At 39.5% G+C, this 27994-nt stretch overlaps 2 protein-coding genes across 2 annotated transcripts; one reads left to right on the forward strand and one right to left on the reverse strand.

Annotated features, from left to right (window-relative positions):
• Positions 1–1431: 1431 nt before the first annotated feature.
• Positions 1432–9872, reverse strand: LOC110057384 (monocarboxylate transporter 10-like). Its single transcript, XM_020763973.2, has 4 exons — positions 8937–9872; positions 5596–6218; positions 5076–5445; positions 1432–4668 (listed from the first exon to the last, which is right to left on the reverse strand). Exons 1-4 carry the CDS (start codon positions 9109–9111, stop codon positions 3230–3232), a joined length of 2607 nt encoding a protein of 868 aa, XP_020619632.2. The 5' UTR covers positions 9112–9872; the 3' UTR covers positions 1432–3229.
• A 1852-nt stretch (positions 9873–11724) lies between these two features.
• On the forward strand, positions 11725–27984 carry LOC110057385 (cysteine desulfurase-like). Its single transcript, XM_020763976.2, has 14 exons — positions 11725–12471; positions 13891–13949; positions 16454–16570; positions 18415–18498; positions 20723–20776; positions 20938–21036; positions 21818–21911; positions 22834–22968; positions 24125–24200; positions 24703–24784; positions 25579–25766; positions 26108–26191; positions 26597–26686; positions 27005–27984. The coding sequence occupies exons 1-14, from the start codon at positions 12345–12347 to the stop codon at positions 27066–27068; spliced, it is 1353 nt and encodes a 450-aa protein (XP_020619635.2). The 5' UTR covers positions 11725–12344; the 3' UTR covers positions 27069–27984.
• The last annotated feature ends 10 nt before the right edge of the window (positions 27985–27994 follow it).

Consider the following 27994-nt stretch of genomic DNA (forward strand, 5'->3'; position numbering starts at 1 on the left):
GCTCAAATTCCATAGGACAGTTAATCGTGCTATGCCATTTCAACATTCAGAACGGATATTTTTGTTCCCTGATCAGAAACTGAAATCGCTCATGCAAACACTGTCAACAAAGATTCCCCTATACGGTGATCTGTGACAGTGCAGAACAGGTGTGAGAGGGGAAAACGTCAGTCTCTGAGGTGTAGTCTTGAGGGGAACATCAGACTCTTTCTCTTTCCTGCTCTCCTCTAACTTACCCTATCGGTTACTCGTGACGTATCCTCATCCTTTTCCACTCCTTTTATTCCAATCAGTTGTGTACAAGAACCTTGCTTCCCCGCCTTCTTGAAGGGACTGTGTAATAATTGGCAGGGAGAAGGGGAGTAATAACCAGGCGTGGGGCGGCTGAGAATGTACCCTCCCGATCCATCTTCTCACCAAGCAACGGAAAAGACGGGTCAGAGGGTCTGGATTTGGGGTGTTGGATAATTGTCTTAATTATTTTTCCATACATTTGTCTGTAATTTTTAGCTTCAGGGGCGTAGCTAGGGGGGTCCTGGGGTGCCAGTGAACCCCCCTTTTGTAAGCCTTTTTTAAGCAAACAACATACAACAGGTGGCGAAAACGACATGACAATCTGGTGAGTACCTTCACTTACTATTATTATTACTTTGACACAGTGTGATCCCCCCCTTTCCCCCTTCGAAAAATCCTGGCTACGCCCCTAAGCTTTAGTTTCCGTTTTGCTTTAATGTTTTTGGTTTTGCTTTAGGCCTTTTTTAGATGGGTTTTTTCAATTCAGTGTAGTAAAACCAAAACCAAAGTAGTTACTCTGACCAATCTCAAAGAACACGGACAATGCAGGAAACTAATAATAGCGGAGCTCCAGCGCGCGAAGTTCATGTGACACTGGTCAGCGGATACCTTGCTTTGACAGCTGTCAATTGACCATAACATGGATGTCCAATATCAAAGATGTACGCTGTAAACCGTGAAGGCTGCATGACTTGGTATTAGCTGGAGTATGGCCTGCATTTTGCGCAAAATCGTCGTAGGGCGCACGTACCGTGATCCATGCCGCTAGAGATGTTGACAATGAAAAAAAGAGATGCAAGATTTTCTGTTTCTATTCATGTATGTGGAAAGAAAAAGAACGGCAGAAATCGAGCCTGAACATAATAGGGATGAACAAATTCATGCCCTAGGATTTGAAAGAGGTTAAGGCTCAGCAGCGACCGCTATTTGCATCCCTTTGAATTAACTAGCAACGCTTGCGAGAATTTTACTCTCAAACTAAACCCGGCTCACAGAGCCCATGCATTCGCAGGTTTTCGGAGTCCTGGCATACAGTTTGGAGCTGATTTCTGGGCCATGAATGTGATTCCCAGTTTAGCTTTCATTGTCAGGGGAAGGAGGAAGATTTTGCTTCTCTATACCAACGTGCACAAACTATTAACAAACGATAAAGTTATTTTAATTTCTGTATCCTTTCAATACTAGTTATTTAACTACAATGTTTAAAGGGTTCCGTAATTTCATGGTACAGAATATCAGATCTACAATTAATTCTACTCACGAGCATTAATTTCAGGCTTAAGTTTAATCATGTAAAATCTTCATAGAAGACGAAAACTTGATTATTAGTTCAAACTTAATGCTCTTAACCCCTAATTGTCTAATGATTACAAAGGAGGTCATCGTTGAGCGCGCCTCCTTTGAATTTTCACCCTGTAATGTGAGGTATTCTACCCCCCCCCCCCCCACCTCGAGGCTGCCTTCCTGACTTTTCATTCAAACGATAGGACAGACTGTTCAACATATTCAACAACAGTACTTGTCAACTGTGCCATCCTTGCCTCCAAGAAAAACGCTTAAAATTATTAAATACCTAAAAAAATTCGAGTTAATCTCTTTAAAGTAATTATGCACACCCTTTGTATAAAATATACCTTTGAATTGGTTGATACTTTATCTAGATTATATACGCCTCTTGCGTTTTTCAGTGATGCATGTAAAACGAATAAATAATTGAGGGTTGCTACTGTGAAATTGTTCTCGCTAACGAGTCGACTTCACACAACTTTTCTTTTTTAAAACGCGTGAACTTAAAGTTTCCAATATTTAAATAAATCAGTTTTATTAGATTTTATCTGATTTCACAAAATAAAATACTGTTAAGTTCCAGTTTAGGATTTCTGTTGACAACAAAATACTTTTAGTTCCAGTCCCACCCCAATATTTACGAAACAATATAAATAACTTGACTTTTTTTGTCTTTATTCTTATTTTCACTGAGATTGCAAAAGACTTCGGACGCTTCAGTTTGTAATTGTAACGATCTCTAAAAAATATATTTAAGTCTGTTTTTTTTTATGCTGTACTTCCCCCCCCCCCCCAACATTCCAAATGCGTTAAGTTTGCTAAAGTCAAATATTTCTTCATAAAACAGTGAAAACAATTTTTACGATAGACGAGAGACAGAGAGGATGACCAAGGAAAGTGAAAATCTTAAAGCCTTCCCGAGCTATTTTTAGAATTCACGCGGCGAGCTCGAGCTAACAAGCTCACAAAGGGGGTGAGCTGGAGATGGTCGCGCGAAATCAAGTTCACGGAGGTCGATGGCGTGGGATGAAAAGAGGACATAATGTAGAGCGATTAACTGAAATCAATTGCCTGTCTGGTAAAATATCTCCACTGGGATTCTCATTGAAATGCGACGATGTATAAGGTATTCCCCTCTTTAGGTCATCCTGTCTTGAAGAACTCTTAACAGCTTTGACCAGCATAGGTCTGTGATAATAGTTTGTTTACAATGCAATGCACAGTACTTTCGCCACTCAATTAATTCACATTATGTTTTGCTATTTTTAGAGACTTCAAGGAGCCTTCACTTTCTAGTTTTGGCCGAAGATAAATTGTACCTATTATATTATTACTCTTAGCTTTTGACGTGCTAGAAAATTGGAAACAAATTTTCAAAGTACGCAGCAACGTACGATGCATAGCAGTGTAAGGTTTACAAACACAATCGAATAGCAAGTAGCTTCTATAATTCACTATTATCTATTGGAGATGCTTTCCTCCCTTTCCCAGTAAGAATACTGGTAAAAAAAAAATTGATAAACACAAGCGCGCCCTAAACTTTAGATTTGCTAAGTTGTAGGAACTGGTGCTAAGGTTAGGCTCCAGTCTTCGGGCTTCTTGATCTCAGAGTACCGTTATTTCGTTTTCTGAAGACGCATCAGTGAAGCTACACCACCGTCTCTCGTTCGCAAGATTGTACATCTGTCATGCTTATTTTTGGCCATGTTTTCATTGAGTCGTGGCCATTTGAAAATTCCGACAAACTGTCCGCGTATTCGTTTACTTCTTCCAGGATCCCTTCAAACAAGTGACTGTAAATGTCTGGCGGTGGAGGGCATTTGGCGTTGAAAGCTTTGTTTTGCTCTATTGTTTCTTGAACATCTGTAACAGACTTAATGTCGAAGTCATTTTCGTCTTTACCGCATGCGCATTGTGACTGATCGTCAAGCTGGCTGTCTACGAGTTCACTGTAGTAATCTGTAGATCCCGGATCTATGATAAGAGGTCCTTCTTTCAGGGAGTGCGCATGCTCCACACATTTACCTCCAAAGCTAACGAACGCATTTTTAGCTCCCTTTACATTAAGCGTCCCGTCACAGCTGCAGTGGCTCGCCTGTTCCGTCAAATCTGACTTGAGGTCATCTTGAGAGAAGGAACTGTTTATGGAATATTTATCTTTACTAATTTCCACTTGATCTCCCATACCGCACGGAGTTGCTTCCTCGGCATAGCCACTGTCTTCAGTGCCAGCCTCCGAACACTGTGTTTTCAACGACAGATCACTGCCAGTTGAACTCCAAGAGTACCCACTCAACCGGTTTTCATCGAAGTCCGATTTAGAGGAAACAAACTCCTTGGTGTCCATGGCACTTGCCACAGATTCTTCAGATATAAATCCGCTCTCAGTAGACATGGAGATAGTTATGCTGGGCACATTATCTTCAGTGTCATTCAATTTGAGATCTGATACCACATCCACAGCTTTTACGAGGCTAGCGGACTCTTCAGTGGAATCACACGACAGGTGCGGTGTAGTAACTAACTCAAGTTCAGCCGGTCGCGTTCCTACTGTTACCTCAAGACACTCAGACGACACAGCTGCATCTGGAGCCTCAGCCTCCTCAACAGGCTCTAACCTGGCGCAACTGTTCGTGCGACTCTCGACTCGTATTTCCGAAAGCCTTGCTAAAGACGTATAGCTGGCTTCTCTGCTGTTGGAATACCGTTCATTTGACAATGATAGATCTCTGTAGCTTCCCTCCGGGACAATAGAGAATAGGATAAAGCTGCTCGGCCGGGAGCCTACATTCGGCGTTCCGTCTAACAACAGGCGGCTTCGGTCAACCTCGAATTCGTCAGCGAAGCTCTTAAACGAAACATAAGAAGTTCTTACTAGGGCTCTCTCGTTTTCAACAAAGTTCTCTTGATCGTCGTCAAGATTTTCCGGCACGGAGACAACGATCTCGGGCATAAAGACTTTGACCAAGGTCTGCCTAGGGGGGAGAAGATTGGGGATGAGAAACATGACGCAGCTTCCGCAAATGACGAGTCCGCTGGACAGGAAAAAGACGATATTGTAGTTGCCTGTGTAGTCGAAGAGCAGACCTGCAAGATAGAAAAAGACATGAAGCAAAATGATGATCCTTGGCTAAGATATGAGCCTCGTCATTCCAATCGGATACAGGCTGGCACATGGTTGCCAGGGAAGCAAAACAGAAACACCAGACGGCATCTCTTTGATCAACACTGACATTCCGTGCTCTCAACAGAGCAGGACCTAGGAACGATAAAATGGGAAATTTGGTTTTAATTGGGCAGAATATGAAAAAAGGAACATGTGTGAGAAAATGTGTGTACGATATACATTTCGCGCACAATCACGACACAAAATGCAGATACACGTTTTACTGGTCACGAATATCACGTAACAGGAAGAAGCAACGTAATTTCGTTGTACATAACGTGGCATAAAACAACCACCAACGAAACTATGAAAACGTTTTGATATGTACCTGCCATGGGAGGTCCCAATGTCATCGGGATCGCCACGATGCCATACAAGGTCCCAACAGCTCTCGCCATCATTTGCCGGCCCACAATGTCATAGGTGACGAGACCGATCATCACAGAAAGGCACCCATCAAAAAGGCCTGACACCAACGAGTACGTGAGAAGGGCCGAGTGAGAACGTGCCAAGGGGCACAGACAGGCTGCTATAGCGATGACCAACAGAGCTATCTGGGTAAGGGTCAAGCGACTGATCCGTGATGAGTCCCCCAGCTTGCCAAAGAAGATCTTGCCCACTGTTTGGGCCAAGGCCAAGTAGCCAACCAATAGAGCCCCTTGTGTTGAGGGTATCCCTACGCCCTCTGCCAGACGGACCTAGAGAAAATGAACCATGATAAAAATCAGAATGAATGAACCTTTTGGCAACATTGTTCCCAGAGAAAAAGATAGTTTTTTACTTGGCTCCCTCTTATCTTCCTAGAGGTTTAGGTCTGACATAAATTTAATAATCTGGTAATAACTTACCAAGAGCATGTAAGGGATGTAGTAAGCAATAAAAATCATAGCCAAGGCGACTGTCCATGCGACAAATGCCTTATTCCCCCACACAGGAGAAGGCTTAATCAGTCCTTTAATGATGGAAATTAATTTGTCTTTTTTCTTTATCTGCAACTGTTCTTCCATCAGTTTCTTCTTTTCGAAAAGTTCTTCGTCTCCTTCTCTCAAATCCATCGGAAGGAATGTAAGTCCAGCTAAGAAAAGCAGTACAGACAGAGCTGCCATGGCTTGAAATGTGACTCTCAAACCGTACGTGGAGATTAACTTGTCGACTGTCAAACTGACAGACATGGTTCCCGCTCCGGCGCCGGCCGCGGCAATTCCATTGGCTAAAGCGAGGTGCTTGTTAAAATACACAATAAGGATGTAGAAAGATGAAAAGTAACAGCAACTGGAAGCAAAACCAAACATGACGCCATAGGTAAGGTACATGAGTGACATATGTGGGACAAGTGACGTCAGAAGCATTGCTGCCATATACGTCGCGCTGCCAAGGCACATGACCATCCGGCATCCCCAGCGGTCGCACAAGCTTGTGGTGATTGGTGCTGCCATATATGTGATACCCATCGCTAAGGAGCCTATCCATGCTGTTGAAAAAAATACTGGTTATTGATTTATGCCGACTAGAACTCGATTTGCATAATGAGCTTTTATTAAATTTGTAAACTGGTCCACGATGGAAAGGATAATTTTCATTCTGTTGAGATCGTTAGATCGTTAGATGCACTGCCTCAGAATTATAGACATCATACAAAACAAAACGGTCGGCTGCACTTCCGAATCGAATCTAAACGTCCTTACGCAACCGAAAACATTTCAGTTCTCTCGCGCGAGACGCCAAACCGAACAGGAGCGATAAGGCCAACTCTATGATGGGATCTCATCATAACTCTGAGACTAATATGTACGAGACTAATATATACCTGTTTTCATTTGCAAACAAAAACGCACGATAATTTTACCATTTATATTCGCTTTTGATTGTTGCTGTCGACTTTTAATGAGCTGCCTTTAAAACGGTGAATAAATTGCATTTTAGTTAAAACGCTAATTTTGTTTTCGTTCGAAAGTTGTTTACGTTTTTTTTTTTTTTTAATATCAGGGTTTTGGTTTAGAGTATCGCCAAATTTAAAGGAGATGCAATACTTTGATCATGTCCCAGGGTTGATGTACTTATAGACTTGGACGGTTAATGGGCCGCTAACAAAATAAATGTATAAAATGTTCGACAAAATCCTTGTTATTTTATTTGCCTTAATGGTTTATAATTTGTGGGTTCCAAGTTAATTCGTTCATACTTAGTAACTCCATATGACGTATCAGACGTTTGATACATTGACACGACGAGACACGAAAAAACGTAATTAGAAAAATATCGCGATTTTAAATTAAACGCTAGCCTAACACAAGCCATATACTTGATGTGTCGTTAAAAAACGGCATCGACTTTTCTGCGATGCACGCTTCTGCGGTTTTCGACTTGCTGTGTTTATGTTGTTTCGGACTTTGCTTCTCTCATAGGTGTGAACAGCTGCTGTTATAGGGGTTTCCTCTGAATATTTGTAAATAATGCCTGCGAAACCTTTGAATGTTTTCTCTCAAAAGCTCTCCCGAAAATACTGACACGTAGGATTGGTCGTAACTTATAATTTTACCGAGCCATTATCGATATGTGCGCTTTTTGCTGCGGTTGTAAGAACGTTATAAAACCTACCAACAAATAAATTACACTCATTTTTTTATGAATATTGTTTTTCCGGCCAAGGCTGAATATATTCTAATTTTTCTTCCGATTTTAGGCTGAAAATATTTTTGTGAATATCCTTAGAATATAGCGTATGATATTTCTGTTTTCCAATGTATTCGTCTGGATGGTGTTTAAGTAATTCTGGAGCCAGCCTGCGGGCATTTTTAGGCCCTACATGACGCACATAACTTCTTGCAGAAATGTTATTTAATAGCATCGAACGGCTAAAGCTGTTTTTGTTTATTTTTGACAAGTTTTGCTGTGAATTCTACACGGTTTAGATAAAAACACATAATTGTATCGTATTTAACTTATGCTATTTTGGCGCATAAAAGCCTGAGACGCCACCGGCTAATTCATATATCATTATAATGCAAATCATCTTTTTGAGATTATTTATCTCCGGGAAAACCCTGTTTGGCGTGTCTTTTAGACAGTTTATGCTTGTTTTGCTTCCGGTGACCGACCTCGTCAAAAACAAGGACACACAAGAAACGATCGAGCTATCGACTGGCTTTTCGAAGCGTCATCGGACATCGAGGAAATTTTCCTCATTTCATTCTCAGAGATTATAAATTAGGTTGTTTTTCTTTCGTCGAGATCTAACCAATATCCTGCGGCATGCGAACTTAAGCCTGCGGATCAGCAAAATCCCTGTCACATGGTATTTTCATTTCTAGAGTGCTAATGACCTCAAACTTGTTTTTACTTGCAGATAGAAAACCTAGCTATTTTGCGTTGTAAACTTGCTGTTGCACGAATGACCCCTACTGATAAGAAACCCTAGCGCACACGAGCCTTAAAATCACTCCCGTTAAGTAATCAGTGTCAAACTTTTTAGGAAGCTAGCAAGGGTAATGAAACTCGTGACCCCAGCGTCGCAAATTAAGTAAAGTGTGTCGAACTGTTTACTTTCCCGCGCATCGTTGGGCGAAACAGAATATAAAAGCAATAATGCAAGCGGAGATTTTTCCTGCTATACTTGTTGAAGATAGACTGTAACAAGGAAAATACCGTGTCCCTGAATAAACACGAAAGCTTACTAGTATAGCAGGGTGCGGTCACATGACCAGGGTTTTCCTTTGAGAGTCACTCATCCGTGAATCGAACGAGTTAGATCATCAACTTAAGCGACGAAAATAGAATTTAAGCAGAATTTTTCCTGTTAAACCGCTTGTGAGTGAAACTGCCGAGAGGAATTGTGATGGTGCAGAATTTTAGAGAAGCTAAATTTTCTCGCAGCATTGTAAATCTGGTCGCAGTTTAGATAAGCCGTCTTCTGTCCATCGGATTTGTCAACAGACCTTGTTATATAACATACCCGGTATTTGCATTAAAAAAAATTTCCAGCGGTAAAAAGCAGCTACAGAATGTCCCTCGCTTTGATTCGTTTCAATTTTCTACGCTCCGCTCGAAAATGACTTAAACAAAAGCAGACTGAAAATTACTTTTAGCCACAAAATTTGCGAGAGTTTTTTCCTGATAACTTGTTAACGCAATAAATTTTTTATTGGCAAGCCAGCCAGTTTGTGGGAAAAATAATGCGATATTTTCTTACCTGTCTCGGCTTCACTTCGCTGAAACTCTTGTAGTAATGCCACAAAAAATGAACCAAACGAATTGTGAGTTCCAAGAATTAAGAACTGAACGATGAAAGAAGAAAGACATACGACCCATGACCAGCACGAATCTACTCGGCGTTCCATCTGAACCCGAAGCGTTTTCGCTTCCATCCCTTCAAGATCAGCTGTGCTCTTTGTTGACACATACAGGGGAAACTGCTATCTCACAGAAAGCAAATTTTCGACCATTTTCCGCCGATTTGCCATGATTTTTGGCCAAACCTCCATCGAAACTTTCCCTGCGATCCTCACAGCGAAGTTTACCGGCAAGGAAATGTTGTTTGAGGGTTTTGATCAAACATTTTCCTGCAACCATGCAAGTCGTTCGAGTTTAGGTGACGGGTCATGACCGGTTTTGCAAGTTTCGCTGAAGTGAGAAATTTTGTGTTGCGAATGTACAGAGGCATTAAAAAGTTCTATTTATTCCAAGCTTCTGTCGAGATTTTGAACATATAAACGCTATATTCTAGCACTGAATATAATGTTAGTCCGAAAAATTTTCCTCCGGTCGTCCGTCATTCTTGGTCGGCAAGTGAAAAAAAAAATTGTTTTGTTTCTTTATGCTAATGAGATAGTAATTTATACTGTGAAGAACTTATAAATAAACGTCACACTACCGAGGTCTTTCTCATGCTAATTTGCGAAAAGAAAACCAAACTTAATCGATTGTTTATCACGCAAGACAAGCCTCGACTTGCCTCACTGAAAATTTTGCTTTTGATCTGTGCAATTTTCGCTGCACACTTCATCTAAATAGATGCAACAGTCCACTCACAATGATATGACCAGTGTACGGTGACAATAGGAAACAAATTTGTACAAAAAAAGAATTCTGCTAGAAATTCGACGATTCTCTGAAATAGCATTTCACCGATGAAAATAGTTATGTTAACAAACCGAAAACCCAATCATGTGCTGCATGCAACAGAAAATAATTTGATTATATTGCAGTACAATTTTTCACTGTGGACGTGACAATTCAAGCGGACTTATTTTCTTTTGTTTGCCGTTAACTTGTTGAAGTCCTAAATGTATACATTTTGAGAAAGGAATAACGCATATTTTATAAAATCATATGTTCAGGAAAAGCCAAAAATGTCACAGAATTGAAGCGGCCAACACGGTATTCATTCGTTCGCCACATTTTCACTTTGCAAACGGGCGCGGCGGAAACCGCATCCTCGAGAACAAATAGACCTCCTTGAATTCAATGTCTCGGTGCAGCGATCCATCTACTCTCATCTCATTTCGCTTGAACAGGCATGAACTGTGCCAGCGAAAAGATAGCTTTCCAGATACATATTTCTTTTTACTCCAGTCCGCGAAATTTCTGGAAGGCGAAATATTGGCTGACCCTGACATTCTGTGGCCCTAAGTGGCTCTAAATAAATTAGAAGAACTTTAGAAATCAGTAAAAACCCGTGATGAATTGTGCTTCAAAGAAGTTTTGGAATACATGCTAGCGGAAACCAAAAGCTGAAACACTACGAAAATTGAACGTAATAAACTGGCAAATGGACAAAGGCTGATCAAGTCAAAGCGAAACATGAAGTATAGTCTTGAGTGTTTTTTTCACGTTGTATTCACGTGCAAGAGAAAGGGCTGTTGAACCGGTTTGGTAGTCATCTTGATCAAATTTGCATATCATTCTGCGAACCTGACCTTTGGTTGAAGTCAGGTTAGATATAATTATATAATGCAGCAAACGTGTTTTTCATTCTGGAAATTTACTTTCATCCGCCTAGTCTGAAACTAAAACCGCACTTATTCAGTAAATGACAAACCAGGGCAAATTTCGGCACGAAAAATACGAGCTATTACCGGGGGGAAGGCCCTACGCTTTGAAATGTCGCAAGAATATAATATCACTTCACACATTCACACAAAACAGTCACGGCTATTTTGAACTCAGATTAACACGCCTGTACATTATTCCCTTTTCATTTTATCATACTTTTAATGCAAACGCCTTTTTACGCTCGAGGGCAGTTTGCTGAACATTCTATATAATAATGTTTTGTGTTCACACTGAGTCACAACTGAGGCTCTACAAAACCAAATAAACATACCTTATAAATTATAGCAAAGTATGTTGCATTTGTCCTTTACCTATGTAGTTTTAGCGTTAGGTTTATAGTTTTAACCAAAGGGGAAATCGACTACGAATTAGTTTAACTACGAATTGTTAGGACGGGTGCGTCGGAACGGAACGGAACAGAACACTCAAGTAACGAACCAACCCAGACGAAGCATCTCTGCCCAAAGAAGGCTCCAGAACCGTTTGTCTTGACCACAAAAATACTGTTATTTACCATGGAGCACATTTCCGGCGATCCGTCCGATATCAGCAACTTTGTGTGCTCTCTGGTATCATGGAGACCTTTGAAAGAAACGACAAATAATGTATGTTTGTGCCACGTGCTTCGTGACACTTTCACCCAGTCGACCGATACCGGGACCGATACTCGGCCGATAGTGTCGACCGATACTAAGCCGACAGGTACCTTATTGACACATGAATAATACCTTATTGAGATATCAAATATAAAACAGAAAATACATAGCTTTTAAGACAAATAAGATCAGTCAGTTTAAAAAGAAATGGGAAGTGTTTGAGGTACTTTAATTTAAATTTAATTAAAAGTAAATAATTATCAATAACTTTATAAGCAGTATTTCTTTCTTTTTTTTTCACATATTTTCAACTAGTTATTACGTTATATGTTGCAAAAGAAATTAATGTCCAACGCAAAAAGGTTGTTTATCATTAAAAAAAGGAAAAAAAAAACTTTTGCCTTTAACATTGTTATAAACTCAGACCTAAGAAAATTGTAAGTAATGACATGTAATATAAGTTTGAGTCATGTAAAAAAAAAAAATTATTGACATATGATCCAAATTATCTAGGGGTAATGGAATTTTAGAAAGGAGTACTTCTTTATCAGTGAGCTCTAAACAAGAACGACAACTAGCTGTGGTGCACTTGTGCTATCGGCGGCGAATGTCAAGTGTACATCGTGTACGCATTGCGTGCCTATACCGATACCAAGCCCCGTGGTAAAACAGCGTAGGAGAAAAGCAAATCAGATTTTCTAAGCTTCACTAACTCCACTGTTTTCTATTCTTCGCCAAAAGTAAATCCAACCAGGTAGTTGGTCCTAACGCGAAGGGCTGGAAGTGCTAGATATCTCCCGCGGAATTCCGCAGGAAACCTTGAAGGCTTGGCGTCTAAGCATCTTGCTCGCATGTTATGTCACTGCATTGGAAGAAGTGAAGGATCAATTAGTACGTTTTGGTTGGAATTATCTGTACAAACGTCGTAAAAAGGAAACTTATAATCAACCATGTTAAGAAGACTGCTGGTTAAACCACGTCTGACTTCATCGTCATGCCGAATTTTGATTACAAATGGCTTGAAAACGACAGCAACTGACGAAACCAATTCAAATGTTGCACCCGTATCTACTGCAGGTTTGTTTTCTTTTTTGAGCGTATGATCATCAACTATGTTGCACAACTATAATTTCATATGTGTTCAAATGAAAATGTCCTTCTGAAATGATGAGCTGTATTTTATGGCTCAAAGTTTAAGTTTTAATCTTTGTTGTCGCAAGTTGATTTAATTCTTGCATCATTCTTCTTAAGCTTACTTGTGGCTCTTTTGTATTTTTCTTGAACTCAGTCCATCAGATACTGTATGTTGATCGAAGATTTACCATTTGATTCAAAGGATCATGTGTGCTAAAGGCTTTCGCAGTCGAATGTCTACCCTCAACTGATACCCTCGATCGATACTTGATTTACATCTCAGTCGACAGTTGGTCTAGAGTCTAATTTTTGTAGACATACCATTGAGTTTGGAGCAATACATATGAGTCGGTCAATACTCAACCAACTATTGACCAACTGTCAATCAGGTGTTGATTAAGAGGATGATCACGTGTTGGCCAAGTACTGATCGAGATGTCAATTATCAAGTGTCAATCAAGATGTCAACTGAGTGTTGATCAAGGTTGATCAAGGGTTTCAATTGACATTGGACCGTGGATGTCTTTAGTACACATGATCCTATTTAAAGCTCTGGAAAGTTGTAAACATCAGCCTAGTAATTTAGCAATGATGTAAAACAGTGTCTATAGTATGTAAACTACAGATTTCGAACGTTCCATTTTTTATCCTCACCCTTCCCCCCATGGAGGGCAACCTCTGACACAGGGCCTGTCAGGAAATTTTTTTCAAAGGAGGTGATGAAATTTTAAACCCCTTGGAGGCAAACTTCAAAGGTGTTGATAACAAAAATCTAGGCTGTTGGAATCTGCCCTCTATGAGGGGTGTGGATAATAAAAAAATGGAATGTTCCATTATAGTGCACCTTACTAATGTTTGAACCTGACTGGATAGAAATGGGACAAGCACAAGTAATCTGTCTTTGCATGCTTGAGTTTTGTCCACTTAAGGTCTACATCTAACATTTGACATGAAAAATTTGATGCATATGACTTGTGAGCTCTACAGGTAAACAGTATTCATTTGATGGTTTGCAACCCCACCTGAGAGTTTTAAATGAAAAAAGCCCAGCAGCAATGTTGGATGGCACAAAGTAAGCAATCATCCAATATGGCAGTTATGGCATCATGTGAAAACCAAGTTCTAATTTCCTCTGATTGGTTACATGTAATTACACAACTGCATAAAATTTGACATCCAATTGGGCATGCTATATACATGTAGATCCCTGAAGAGGTATGTCTTCAACATGGTAGATTTCAGGTCTATACACTGTACAATGTAGCTGTGAGAACATTTGATCCTAAAGTATCTACTACATGTAACTCTTGCAGAGGTTGTAAAATCTTAATACTTTCCTTGTCTCTAAATACTATTTATTAGAAGATGAACCATTAGAGTTAAGACCACTCTATCTTGATGCCCAAGCAACTACTCCTTTGGTAAGAAAACATTTTTTTTTTGGATTTGCTCAGCATGGAAAACACATTTTGTCACCACTTTCTGCCATTTTAATTAGAGTTCCACCCTCCCTCCCCCCCCCCTCCCCCTGGTACTACAATGTGTGTGACTTTGCACAAAATTACACAAGTTTGCTGTCCACTGCCACTACATGCTAACAGATTAGCACTACATACCAAAAGATTAGCACTACATGCTAACAGACATGCTAACGGATTAGCACTACATGCTAACGGATTAGCACTACATGCTAACGGATTAGCACTACATGCTAACAGATTAGCAATTCATGCTAACAGGCATGCTAACGGATTAGCACTACATGCTAATAGGCATGCTAACGGATTAGCACTTCATGCTAACAGGCATGCTAACGGATTAGCACTACATGCTAACAGGCATGCTAAAGGATTAGCACTTCATGCTAACAGGCATGCTAACGGATTAGCACTTCATGCTAACAGGCATGCTAAGGGATTAGCACTACATGCTAACAGGCATGCTAACGGATTAGCACTTCATGCTAACAGGCATGCTAATGGATTAGCACTACATGCTAACAGGCATGCTAACGGATTAGCACTTCATGCTAACAGGCATGCTAACGGATTAGCACTTCATGCTAACAGGCATGCTAATGGATTAGCACTACATGCTAACAGGCATGCTAACGGATTAGCACTTCATGCTAACAGGCATGCTAACGGATTAGCACTTCATGCTAACAGGCATGCTAACGGATTAACACTTCATGCTAACAGGCATGCTAATGGATTAGCACTTCATGCTAACAGGCATGCTAACGGATTAGCACTACATGCTAACAGGCATGCTAAGGGATTAGCACTACATGCTAACAGGCATGCTAACGGATTAGCACTACATGCTAACAGGCATGCTAACGGATTAGCACTTCATGCTAACAGGCATGCTAACGGATTAGCACTACATGCTAACAGGCATGCTAATGGATTAGCACTTCATGCTAACAGGCATGCTAACGGATTAGCACTACATGCTAACAGGCATGCTAACGGATTAGCACTTCATGCTAACAGGCATGCTAACGGATTAGCACTACATGCTAACAGGCATGCTAACGGATTAGCACTACATGCTAACAGGCATGCTAAGGGATTAGCACTTCATGCTAACAGGCATGCTAACGGATTAGCACTACATGCTAACAGGCATGCTAACGGATTAGCACTTCATGCTAACAGGCATGCTAATGGATTAGCACTTCATGCTAACAGGCATGCTAACGGATTAGCACTTCATGCTAACAGGCATGCTAACGGATTAGCACTTCATGCTAACAGGCATGCTAACGGATTAGCACTTCATGCTAACAGGCATGCTAACGGATTAGCACTTCATGCTAACAGGCATGCTAACGGATTAGCACTACATGCTAACAGGCATGCTAACGGATTAGCACTTCATGCTAACAGGCATGCTAACGGATTAGCACTTCATGCTAACAGGCATGCTAAAGGATTAGCACTTCATGCTAACAGGCATGCTAACGGATTAGCACTTCATGCTAACAGGCTTGCGAACGGATTAGCACTTCATGCTAACAGGCATGCTAACGGATTAGCACTTCATGCTAACAGGCATGCTAACGGATTAGCACTTCATGCTAACAGGCATCCTAACGGATTAGCACTACATGCTAACAGGCATGCTAACGGATTAGCACTACATGCTAACAGGCATGCTAAGGGATTAGCACTTCATGCTAACAGGCATGCTAACGGATTAGCACTTTATGCTAACAGATTAGCACTTCATGCTAACAAATTAGCGTTACCTGCTAACAGATCTTTTTTCTTTGGTTATACATATATCATGTTATATCATTGCTTGTTTATATACTAAGTTACTGTAGTAGACAAGCTGCACACTTGTTTCAAGTTTAATTACATGACTATAAGTCTGAAATAGAGCCAAAATATTAAAACCTTTACTCATAGTTTGTAAAATTTTACAGTTTACTGGGAATCAAAACTTGGTTTCACCAATTGTGTTGTCACTTGATTGTAAGCAAAGGGAAAAGGGAAAGAAGCGGATATGAAATACTTGTATGTTAAAAATACTATTTTTAACACATTTATCATAATCGTTTCACTTTCCCCACCTTTAGTTTGAACCTTGCTTATAGTCAACTTACAACAACACAAATTAATGTAAGGGTGGGGGGGGGGGGGGGGGGGGTGGCAGTCAGCAAAAGAAAGTGGAAGTGGTCACACTACAAAAATTCAAGTCAATTCCACGGTTCGGTGATTTTCAAAGTATTGAATTTTACATAAGGCATGTGTTAGCAGAGATTCAACTGTACATGTATGTGTAGTCTTGTTAACTCCTGTTTATAGTTCATCTGTTTTCCTAGAAAGAAAAATATGTGGGTTTTGTGGTGTATATACTGTACATGTAATTATTATTTAGACCATTTTTTCATATGCATGGTCCATTTCTTTAGGACCCACGTGTTTTGGATGCAATAATGCCTTACTCAGTGTCCTATTATGGAAACCCACATTCTCGTACACACACTTATGGCTGGGAAAGCGAGCAAGCTGTAGAACATGCCAGAAAGGTAAATACACGTACCGCTACACCTGTGATGAGTGTCGTGAATCATTGACTACAGCTCTAACTTCAGATATTTACATGTTCTATGTACCAAGCTATACAATGGAATCCCGATTTCTCGAACCCTCATTTTTCGAACCTCCTGTTAACTTGAACCAAACGTTGTCTCCCTCTCCTCAGTTGAACACTGTAATTTTACCTTGATTTCTTGAACTGTCCAATTTTTTGAACCAGTTTTCGTTGCCCTTGGAGGTTCAAAAATTGGTTTCCATTGTATAGACATATTCATTTACAGTCTAATGCTCAATACAGTGTATATATTTGACAGAAGTGACACGTACCTAATCCTGCCTAAAAGTCTGTGATCCAAACAACTTCTGAAACCGTAGATCCTGGTGTCATTTGCTTGGGCAAGAAACCAGTTACTATCATTACCAGTATTGCAATAGCTTTGTCTGCCCAGAAGGGTACTATAATTATACTGACCAAATTGGGTGTCTGAAAAACCTGAATAGCGAATAGTCGCAAATAGCGAATAGCGAATAGTCCCAAAGAGTGTGAATAGTCTCGAAAAGTGCGAATAGTGGCGAACAGTCACAAGAAGTGGCGAATAGTGATGAATAGTCGTCAATAGTGACTGCTGTAGATCGAATATCCTGTGTAATTAATTATCCAAATAAGCAACAGAATTTCAGTGAATTTGTTACCTTTTCTTCTCCGGACTCAGGCTAGGGCTGTCCATTGTGGACGTTAAGAAAACAAAACACAAAAGACGTATTTACACTTTTGCAGCGGTTAAAACAGAAGAAATTACGTGTAGAAACACCTTTCTCCTGATAAGCCTCTGTGCTTTTTAGTGGGAAAATCCCATCCTACGTTGCTGCGAGGTTGACTGCAAGATACTGGCATGGGTACCCTATTTGCTACGATTTGCTGCTATTTGCCATTATTTGCCACTATCCACCACTATTCGAGACTGTTCACCACTATTGGCACTATTTGAGACTATTTGCTATTAGCTGTTTGCTATTTGTGACTATTCGCTATTCACGACTATTCACTGTTCGCTATTCACTATTCACGACAATTCGCTGTTCGCTATTTGCGAGTATTCGCTATTCACTATTTGGTTTTCCAGACACCCGACCAAATTTGCTCAGGGAATCTGACAAGATACATGTATAATTATGTACCCTGGAAATGATGGATATGTATTTGTTGGGGGACTTAACTCATCCTGGGATTACCGGTAGTTAATAAAGAGGAATGGTTATGAAGCACAAAAAGTTCTTTGTTGTATGTTTTTGTTCGTTTTTTGACCTTGACTGTTCACAAAACACAATGTTCAGTTATTTACATTTGGTTACATAATTGATGTATGTATGGTACCATGAGTGCAAAACAAAGATTGTGCATTGATAAGTGAATAAAGATGGTGAATTTTAAGCTCAATAATGAAATTTGAAAGGTGAATTGATCAACATGACACAAGCGTGGGACAAAGAAAAAAATCTGAGTCTCTGACAGGAATCGAACCCATGACCTCCTGAACACTGGGCGGGTGCTCTATCCTCTGAGCTATTTGAACTCATGGAGAGCAAGGTCATTTAACTGAGTTCATATGTTTTAGAGACTGTACATTGTACACAGTAATAGAACTTTCTGTAAATCTTGTCTTCTTTGATCCCTTCTTTGAAGTTTGGCGGACTGGCTTCATAACCATTCCCCTTTAGGAGAGTGCATGCATGTGGTTTCTTTGTTAACTGTTCATGAATATATACTGGCAATCAATAATGATATGATACATTTATTTGGCATTCACTCAACTATAATTTCTTCTTTATGCAGCAAGTAGCAGACTTGATTGGTGCAGATCCAAAAGAGATTGTATTTACCAGTGGAGCTACAGAATCAAACAACATTTCTGTCAAGGTATTTACACTGTACCAACTGCATTGTTCACTGGTCAACCTTGAAAACAAATCTTTTCTGTCAGTAGTCGTGTCTTCTTATCAGTCCAATGAGTATACAATGACAACTTGTGAATGAAGACTCTAATTGATTCTCTCAGTAAGTGAGCTCTAGATCTTTAGGAATGCTTTAACATGTTCATGAATTTCCTTCTTGTGGTGCATTTTTCAGGGGCAGATTTGGGAGGGGGGCGCTGAGGGGGTGTCCCCCCCTTTTTTATTTTCAACTAGACGCTTTGCTACATGTACCCAGGCAGTCGTTATACTGAGAAGCACTAGCTATATTGCAATTGAGCTAAATGTTATGCATTTGAAGTTGTACGAAATTCAATCGAATCGATGTGCTTAAGCTCTTCTGCTTTCAATTTCATTTCTTGGAATCGATTAATGGCTTATTACTCGTTTGCAGGTCTTTAGGGCGTGAAAAGAGTCAAGGTCTTTATATCAGCCTATAAACATTTCAGTCTATTTTCCTCAGCCTTTGTCGTTTTTATTTGCATTTCTCAAGCAAGCGAGACATTTTGAATTTCCGAGTTATGGCGGTGCATGACATAGACCTATGAACGCATTTGTCGAAAAACATATACTTATCTCGTGATTTTTAGCCCAATCAGCAGTTAAAGTACTAGGAAAAGTGCTTATGTAAATGCTTGTTTGTTCAGTACAGATAATCAGTCCCCTAGATAGCCAAAGTAAGCTCCAGATGTTTTCACTATTTTCCGGCCGCGATGTTGGCATACTGTGGAGGTACTGGTCTCTGTAAATTTGTGCAAAATATTTCGATGAAAATCTGAGCTTGGTAAAACGCACAGACTTAAAAATTAGCGAAGTGTCATCTTTATTAATCTCCTATAACATCACAATTGCTTGATTTAATCCGCTAAATTGTTTTCAAATAAATTTTTTATTGCGTCAGGATTGCGTGACAATGCAAACCAAGAATTGTTTTGCTAGGGTCAACATACGTGTACATGTACATCAGTTTCTTTCAGCTTAAATGTACAGTAATTCACTACATGGGTTTCACTCTTGTTACAAGAAAATAATGAGAAAATATTGTTTAGTTCGAGATTTTATCTTTATTATACTTAACGAAGTTTCTCAGAGCATTTTACTTAAGTGTACTCGAAGAGATACATACGTAAACAAATTCTCTCACCTTTCTGCTCTCGCTGCTCAGATGTTCTTGCGTTCATGCTGGGATTCTACTCGGTTCACGATCATACGATGACGCTTCTAAAGATGCTTTTTATCAAGATGAAGAGTTGATAGCCCCGGTTGGTGGCTCCTTTGGTATAACATGATTCTTGATAAATTCACTCAAAATGTTCGCGCGTAAATTGATCTCTTGTAAGGCTTGCAAACCGACCCGTTTCGAAAACGCTTAATGTCCTTTAGTGTTGGTCTACCTTGAATGGTGTGTTCGTTTGTAAATGATTTCATCGCCTTAGAAATCATGGAATCCCTGCTAACTTCTCACGACGACAACTTCTGTAAATTCCATGTGCTGTACACATGCACAGTTGACGCATGCACTTTAGAGACCAGATGGCGATTTGTGACTGAACGAGGAAAAAAAAAGAAACAGAGCCGAAATTTAAACCCAGGCCTCACTGCCTGGGTAATAAAACTTGACCAACCTTCATTAGAGCAGAGTTTTTCACTCAGTTGGCCGAGGGTTGACTTGCGCTCTGCCACAATTTCTTTGACTCCCTTTTTTTGGATTTTCTGGAACTGCCCCTGATTTTGTATTGTTATTCTCATGTTACATGTACCTCTACTGGAATGCAGCGAAATTTACTTTGTAAACTGTTCACAAGCCTAGCAGTAGAAGGAAACAATGGGAAATGGTGGGGCATTTACAGCTCATATTTCTACTGTAGCTTCCTTGGCTGTAGCAGAAAGATGTCATTTCTCCATACAATATCAAATAAGGAGACAGGCAATGAAAATCATTCTGTTTCCCAGAGTGTCTCTTTTTTTTTTTTCATGTGAATGTAGCTTGGATGAGTATGTCTAAGAAAAGAAAATCCCACATCAAAAATTCTGAAGCTGATTGTCTTGATTTACATGTACCATGCAATTCATATAGAGCAGAGGGAAAGTACATTATAAACAGACAAAAACACCTACCTCTATTTTAAAGTTGAAAAGGTAATCAAATACACAATGTTTTTTTTCTCCAGGGAGTGGCACGGTTTTACAAAAAGAACAAGAAGCATGTCATTACAACGCAAACTGTGAGTATGATATGAACACTCACTTCAAGTTAAATTCCATGCTTTGTGGCTTATCACATATAATTTAATTTTATAGTGTTGCAATTTTACATGTGCATGAAGTGACAGTAGGAAGCTCAACACAGCAAGGTTTAAAGCAGTTTTATTTGCTTTGTCCTTAGGAGCACAAGTGTGTTTTGGATTCTTGTCGTGCACTTGAGAGTGAAGGTTTCGACGTGACCTATTTACCTGTCATGAAAAATGGTCTGATTGACTTACAGGTAGTGTATGCTAATTTTAAGGTTTTTGTAACCCTGAAATACGAAAGCTGTAGGTACAGTGCTGGTCAATGGCAAGTTGACAATCTCGACTTGAAACTCCATCATGATGGTTTTGAGAATCAAGGATTGAGTTTCGAGAGTCAAGTTTTGAGTCTCCAGTTTTGAGTTTCAAGACACTTTTCAAGAAGCTATTTTTATTTGAGATTTCTCAAATACATAACAAAAGAAACTGACAAGGAATATCAACAAGCAGTAGATAAGTCATGAGTCAACTTGAAACTCAAATGTCTCAACTTAAAACTGAAACAACTTGACTAAAATATTTTGTTTTTCGAGGATTAAGTATAGTTGTTCGAGTTTCAGGTGGCTGTCAACTTATATTTGACTGGTACTTTAAGGCTGTATTAATTAACAACATGATGATAAGTCTTCAGTTGAAGTTACCCTGCAATGTCAAACCCCCAAGAGAAATAAAAAACACACAGTAGCAGGGTTTCATAGTAAACAATAGTAAAAGACTGAAGAGGTATATCCAAGGGAAAATGATATAAGTACTAGATAGCGGGTAGTTTGACCAAATTCAACACAGTGAGGTCCAACTGTACAATGTTCAAGTCATGTAGATCCACAGCTCACGATTTCTATGAGGTGATAGTTGATCAGTTTGGCCGCTATTTTTGACATTCAAAATCAAGGGAAAGGTTTTACTGATTGATTTGTTACCCAACCTCAAGTTAGAAATTTTTTTTCTGACATGTGCATTTTGGATCATTACCAACAGCAACTTGAGAATGCCATGAGACCTGACACATCTCTTGTATCAGTGATGACAGTCAACAATGAGATTGGTGTCACACAACCTGTCAAGGAAATTGGTAAGGCTCCATGTCAGCTCATAGACAGGTTAATGTAGATTCAAGTTGGCCAAAGTTCATACAAACTCTACACACCTACATGTACATGTTAATATTCATTATTGACAGTACAGCTGTATCTTGTGTATGATGCTAAATAATTGTTATCCAATTATGTTGTTGACTGATTTCTGACATGAAAGTGACAGGCATGGAGTTGACCCATCAACATGGGCTTGTGTACCAGTATAATATTTAACATCTTAGCCTGCAAGCAAGCTCTAGTATTTTGGTTTTGCACTGAAACTCTGCTTTCTGGCTTTCCACTTTGGTGTGTCAGTGAGTTTGCAAAAATGATGCGAGAGCCTGCTCAAAGGCGATTAACATCTGGGATTTCACCTCCATCACTTTACATGTTACATTTTGATTGGTGAAAACAATTAACATCCTCTGGGAAGGTGGCACAGTTAAGGTCAAATTGCTCATATACAGCATTATCACTGTAATGAGATGTGGATCTGTTCCTTTGGTCTCCAAATGCCAAACATATTTAAAACACTATTAAATCATACTAATAAAAGCAAAGTTCTTAAATCTGATGGTTATCAGGAAGTCGCACACATGTATGGGCTACACGTAGGTACAGCTATACATGTTATCCAGTTTGTTCTGAAATCATGTTTGAGCTCCTGCTTTGTGGTTGTTTGTGTTAGTTAATTGAAGATTTTGTGCAAAAGGGCATACATGTACATCGCTTTTTGGGTGATATGCGCCCTTTTTGCATGAAATCCTTCAATTATTTAGGAGATTGCACACAGAACTGGACTTCACACAGTGTAATGGTCATTGTGATAGATTGACGAAAAGGCATGCATGTGAACCTTCTCTATATGTACAGTATTCCTGAGTTTACTAAAAAAATTAATGCATTGTTCTCTTGTAGGACACCTTTGTCGCAAGAACAAAATCTTCTTCCACACAGATGCAGCTCAGGCAGTTGGTAAGATTCCCCTTGACGTGAATGAACTGAAGATTGACCTTATGTCAATCAGTGGGCACAAGATTTATGGACCTAAAGGTATGATAACTTTTTTCACAGTTAGTTTTTCTCATTTGCATTTCAGTGTAATCCAACATGGATGCTCTTAGTCTTAGTTTTGTTGTTCGACATCCTCTGTCTCAGAAAGGTACATTGCTAAGTTTTCAGACTGTATTTCCTTAAACTGCCTTAAGTGGAGGTGGTAATTCATTTCCATGATCCAGTTTTCTTTAGTCCACACCAAGTAGTGTGAGTTTAAAGGAGCTCAGTCACGGTATTTTGAGTTATTTTGGCCACACACAAAATTACGTTTAAATGGTAGGAAACCTGAAAATAACAGTTTAATAAGATAGAAAAACACCAAAGAGATAATGATAAACCCTAAAGGAACAAGGATGGCTAAGGATGGAGAAGATTAACACAGATTACAAATAACGAATTTGAAAAATTGAGGCTAAACTTTTCAATATGCACAAACCATGACTGAGCTCCTTTAAGCACGGGTAAAGGTCATTATGTCTTGTTTTTAGGCAAGACACTTAACTCCCACAGTGCCTCTCTCTCTGTTCCCTGTATAATGTAGTCTGTCTACACTCCCTCTATTTTCTCTTTAAATCACCAAGAGTATGGGCAAAACAATGTTATAGTATAGCTGTCATCAGACCAGTTTCGTTGGAGAGGAACATTTGTGAGGGTGGAGTGCTTTCCCTAAGAACACATACACAGTAACTATGGCATGTGCCTGTAGCTAAATTTAAAGTTTGCGTCTCATAGACTGAACTAAAGTTTGATCGACATCAAATCTCTCCAAGAACTATTGTTTATAGCATAATCAAGCATAAGCATCAGGGCTGGATTGTTCAAAACCCGATAAAACTAAGCTAGAATTACGGATAATTTTGATTTCAGTTTTGTAACTTTGGGGTAGGATTTTCTGTTTATATTGTGTGGCCTTCTGTTTTGAGTTTGAATAATCTCAAACTACACAAAACATAAGTAGTGGAAAACATTTTCTATACAAGAAAAATTAATACTTCGATTACGGATATTTTTGAAGATGTGAGAAGTTGTCTTGATCTTAAGCAAATTATCGTTACTATAATTATGTATTACTGTAAGAGATGTGTGGAGACTAATGAAGGAGAATTTGTTTGTTGGTCATTAGGCCATTATTTGTGTTAATTAACTGTGACAGGTGTCGGTGCCTTGTACATCAGGAGAAGGCCTCGTGTGAGGGTGGAGCCTATTCAGAGTGGGGGAGGACAGGAGAGGTATTATAAACCACACAATCAACTTATTAATCAAAACTATCACAAAATTCTGAAATCTCATTCTGTTTGGTTAACAGCAGGTTTGATTTCAGCTCTTGTATGACAGATTATACTCTTGCGGTTGTGTTTGTTACATGTACATGTTTAACAAATAGATTCCATGTTGCCGTGTGTCTTTCCAGTAATAGATCATGCACAGAAGACGTCAAAAAAACAACAAAAAAAGAGCCACATGAGCCGTCAGGCGAGTCTATCACAGATGTTCCTATCACATTTTGACGTCTTCTGTGATCTATTACTGAAAAGATTCACGGCAACATGGGATCTAGCTGTTTTATATAATAAAGAAACAAAAAGCTGTTCATGACTTTATCTATACGTCTTTCTTCCAATAAATCTTAAGTAAGAGTCAATCAAAATGCCAGAATAATTTGACTTATTATTTAAAACAGTATTTGACACTATTTTCTGGTAATCAATATGAGTCTGTGATTATCTCTAGGGGCATGCGCAGTGGTACTGTACCGCACGTGTTAGCAGTTGGGCTGGGAGCAGCTTGTGAAGTGGCTATGGATGAACTGGAGGTAAACTTGTGTTGTTAGTTCAGAATCAATAGATTCCCCTATTCCAAGGTTTCCTTTATTCTTCCAAAATTTTTTCCTTGCAATGATGAGCCCCAGTCATTTAATGCAGCAAAATCTAAGCACTTCACCGACAGAGTAAGAACTGCAAAAACAAAACAAATAAGCTAAACTCCGCAGCGTGTAAAATATCAGTAGAAACTCTTTCAAACAGGCACCAAGTGACTAGAACTTACAGTCAATTTTATGGAGAGATTATATGGATTCTGGCTTCTCTGGAACTTAAAGGAGCTCAGTCTCGGTATTTTGAGTTATTTTGGCCGCGTACAAAATTACCTTTAAATTGACGGTAACCTGAAAATAATAGTTTACTAAGATAGAAAAACAGCAAAGAGGTAATAATAAACCATAAAGGAACAAGGCTGGTTAAGGCTGGAGAAGATTAACAAGGATTACAAACGACGAACTTAAAAAATGTAGGCCCAACTTTTCCAGATGCGCAAACCATGACGTTGCTCCTTTAATTAAATGAACTGTCCATAATGTAAAGGTGTCTGCATTATGACGGTTTCCGCAAGCAGAGGTTCCTCTGCAGGCAATTTCATTTACCTTTTGTTTGACACAATAGTGTATAAGCCCTAACCTGTCTTTGTTCTCAAGTCCTGTTGTAAGCCTGTAAGAAGGTGATGAGAGCATGAAACAAGATGTGACCATTCCTTTAAAGAATACAGTGATGGCCTCTCATTTTGTGTGTTTGATTTATCTTCGTATCTTCGTTATTTTAATTTTTTCTGCAGTATGACCATAAAAGGGTAACAGAGCTGTCCAATCGACTGGTGAATGGCATCGCAGCCGGGTTAACTCACGTGATCAGGAACGGTGACCCGGAACATTCTTATCCCGGATGTGTGAACCTGTCATTCGCCTTTGTGGAGGGAGAGAGTCTCTTGATGGCTCTTAAGGACGTGGCGCTGTCTTCAGGAAGGTGGGGACATAACAGTGTGTTACATGAATGCACAAACGCCAAATGTTTACCCAAATGTGGTCACAACCACATGTATATTTTACGCTTCTTTAACATGAAAACCGTAAAGCCGTTAAGTTCTTCAATTTTATTCAAACTAACGACGACGTTAAGTCAGTCAGTTTACGTTTTTAGAATAAAGAACTCGACCATCTGAAGAGCAACTCGATTCTAAGTCAAATTCTCTCAAGTGCACTTGAGGAAAATGTTGAAACTCGGTTAGAAGATTTTCGATGCTGATCTTGGGTCTAAAAGGAGGTGGCAATGGTACTCACGTTAACCATAATTCTTTTTCCTTCCAGCGCGTGTACGTCAGCTTCGTTGGAGCCTTCCTATGTTCTCCGAGCGATAGGTGCCGATGAAGACCTCGCTCACTCCTCTATCAGGTATGGCTTGCATATATATGCTTCTGCCCAACTGTATCAATTTTATCAGATTTGGATCCAGAATGAGACAAGATTGATGAGCTATTACATAAAAATTTCTCTTTGTTATTACATTGTCGTGGAGACTGGTGACGAGAATAAAAGGAACCATGAACTAAGGAATATTGTTTTGATTTAAAACTAAATTCTCAGCACTGACATGGAAAGAAATGTATGGCAGTCAGCGGCGAGAGTTAATATTTTTGACTTGGGAATGAACCTCCCTTCAACTACTCTAATGGTCTCATGTCGCAAACTCGTTACCATATGTCGTGATTTTGTTCAGTCGAGCGTTCGGACACCGCCGACCGCGCGGGTTTGGGAGCGAGATTGCTTATGTGTTCGCTGATTGTGTTCCATTTTCAGGTTTGGAATCGGACGGTTCACAACAGAAGAAGAAATAGATTACACTGTGGAAAGAACAATTAAGCATGTCAAGCGTCTTCGTGAGATGAGGTTGGTAAAACCTAAAACCTTCCTTTTAGCAATATTTGTTAGTATCTGTCAATAAAACGGCTTTTCGATGAATACTTTTTTAGCCGCGTTGTAGGAAATTCTGTGTAGTACATCATCAGGAAACAGGCCTCATTCATTCAACGCATTGCGTCTGCTCTATTGACCAACACGTACGTAAATAATACCACACCAAGCGAATTTTCCCGCGTTTTTCTCGTCAAGTCGTTACCTTTCTTCTGGTGATTGTTTAATATCGTTGTTTCGGTTTTCTATATAGGAAAGGAAACTTTTTCAGTGTTTGTTATTTATTCCTTGCAGCCCATTGTGGGAGATGGTTCAAGAAGGAGTCGACCTTAAGACCATCCAGTGGTCACAGCACTAATTGTGGACAACGAGGCTTGTTTCCTATTCTTTAAAGCTGTGGTGTCAAAGTGCAGATTCTCCTCACAGCTCTCCATAACTTCATGCTTATTGACGGTCTGGAGAGAAGTTAGTTCTCTATCAAGGCAATAATTTCTTTTGTTACCGGTTACTGGTTGCCAGTGACCAGTTTTGAGTGGAGATCGATTTATATGAAAAACGTTACTCCCTGTTTTATCACTTTTCAAAACGCCTAGAAGAAAGATGGCATACCAAGCGTGGTAGAGTAATTCTGGCTAACACAGTCTCGAGTGTTTGATATATCTTTTCAATAAAATCTCAAACAACAGTGAAAACTGGGATTAAAACCGTGTTCCAAAGTCGCGGTGATTATTTCTGTTTAAACATGATGAATTATTAAAGAAATTGAGGCAGACAAGATTCTGAAAACACCCCAGCTAAAAGGAGCTGTTACTTTCGAATTTGACTTGTTAATGTTATCAGCATATTGCCAGCATTGTTGCTGAGGTTAAATTGAACGTAATACCATAAATAAGCTGGCAGCAAAACTCTTAGAGAGGATTAAGAGACATGGGTCGCTAGAAAGTATTTAGCAGGACGGTTTGTCTTGCAACTTGGGGTCTGGGAGCGAAAGTTGAAATAAATGTAGGTCCGCATGCCAAACGAATAGCCGCTTAATGGTGTTGTATAAGAGTCGTTTGTTATGTGATTTATTGATGTGTTCAGTGCTCTAGTAAAGGAGAGATAGATTAGAACAATACCATCACACTACGTTACAGAAGATTGCTTGATTTATCTATTGTCCGAGAACTCTTCAAGTGCTAGAGCTCAGATTATTTCAAGTAAGGAGTGAAAGCTTTGTAAGCGCTGTTGTAATGCTGCTGCTAAATTAACAAAATAAATTGCTTGCAATTCAATTTTGTTGTC

This window comes from Orbicella faveolata, unplaced genomic scaffold (assembly GCF_042242905.1).
Source record: "Orbicella faveolata isolate gen_17 unplaced genomic scaffold, um_ofav_v1 contig_3, whole genome shotgun sequence".
NCBI lineage: Eukaryota > Metazoa > Cnidaria > Anthozoa > Scleractinia > Merulinidae > Orbicella > Orbicella faveolata.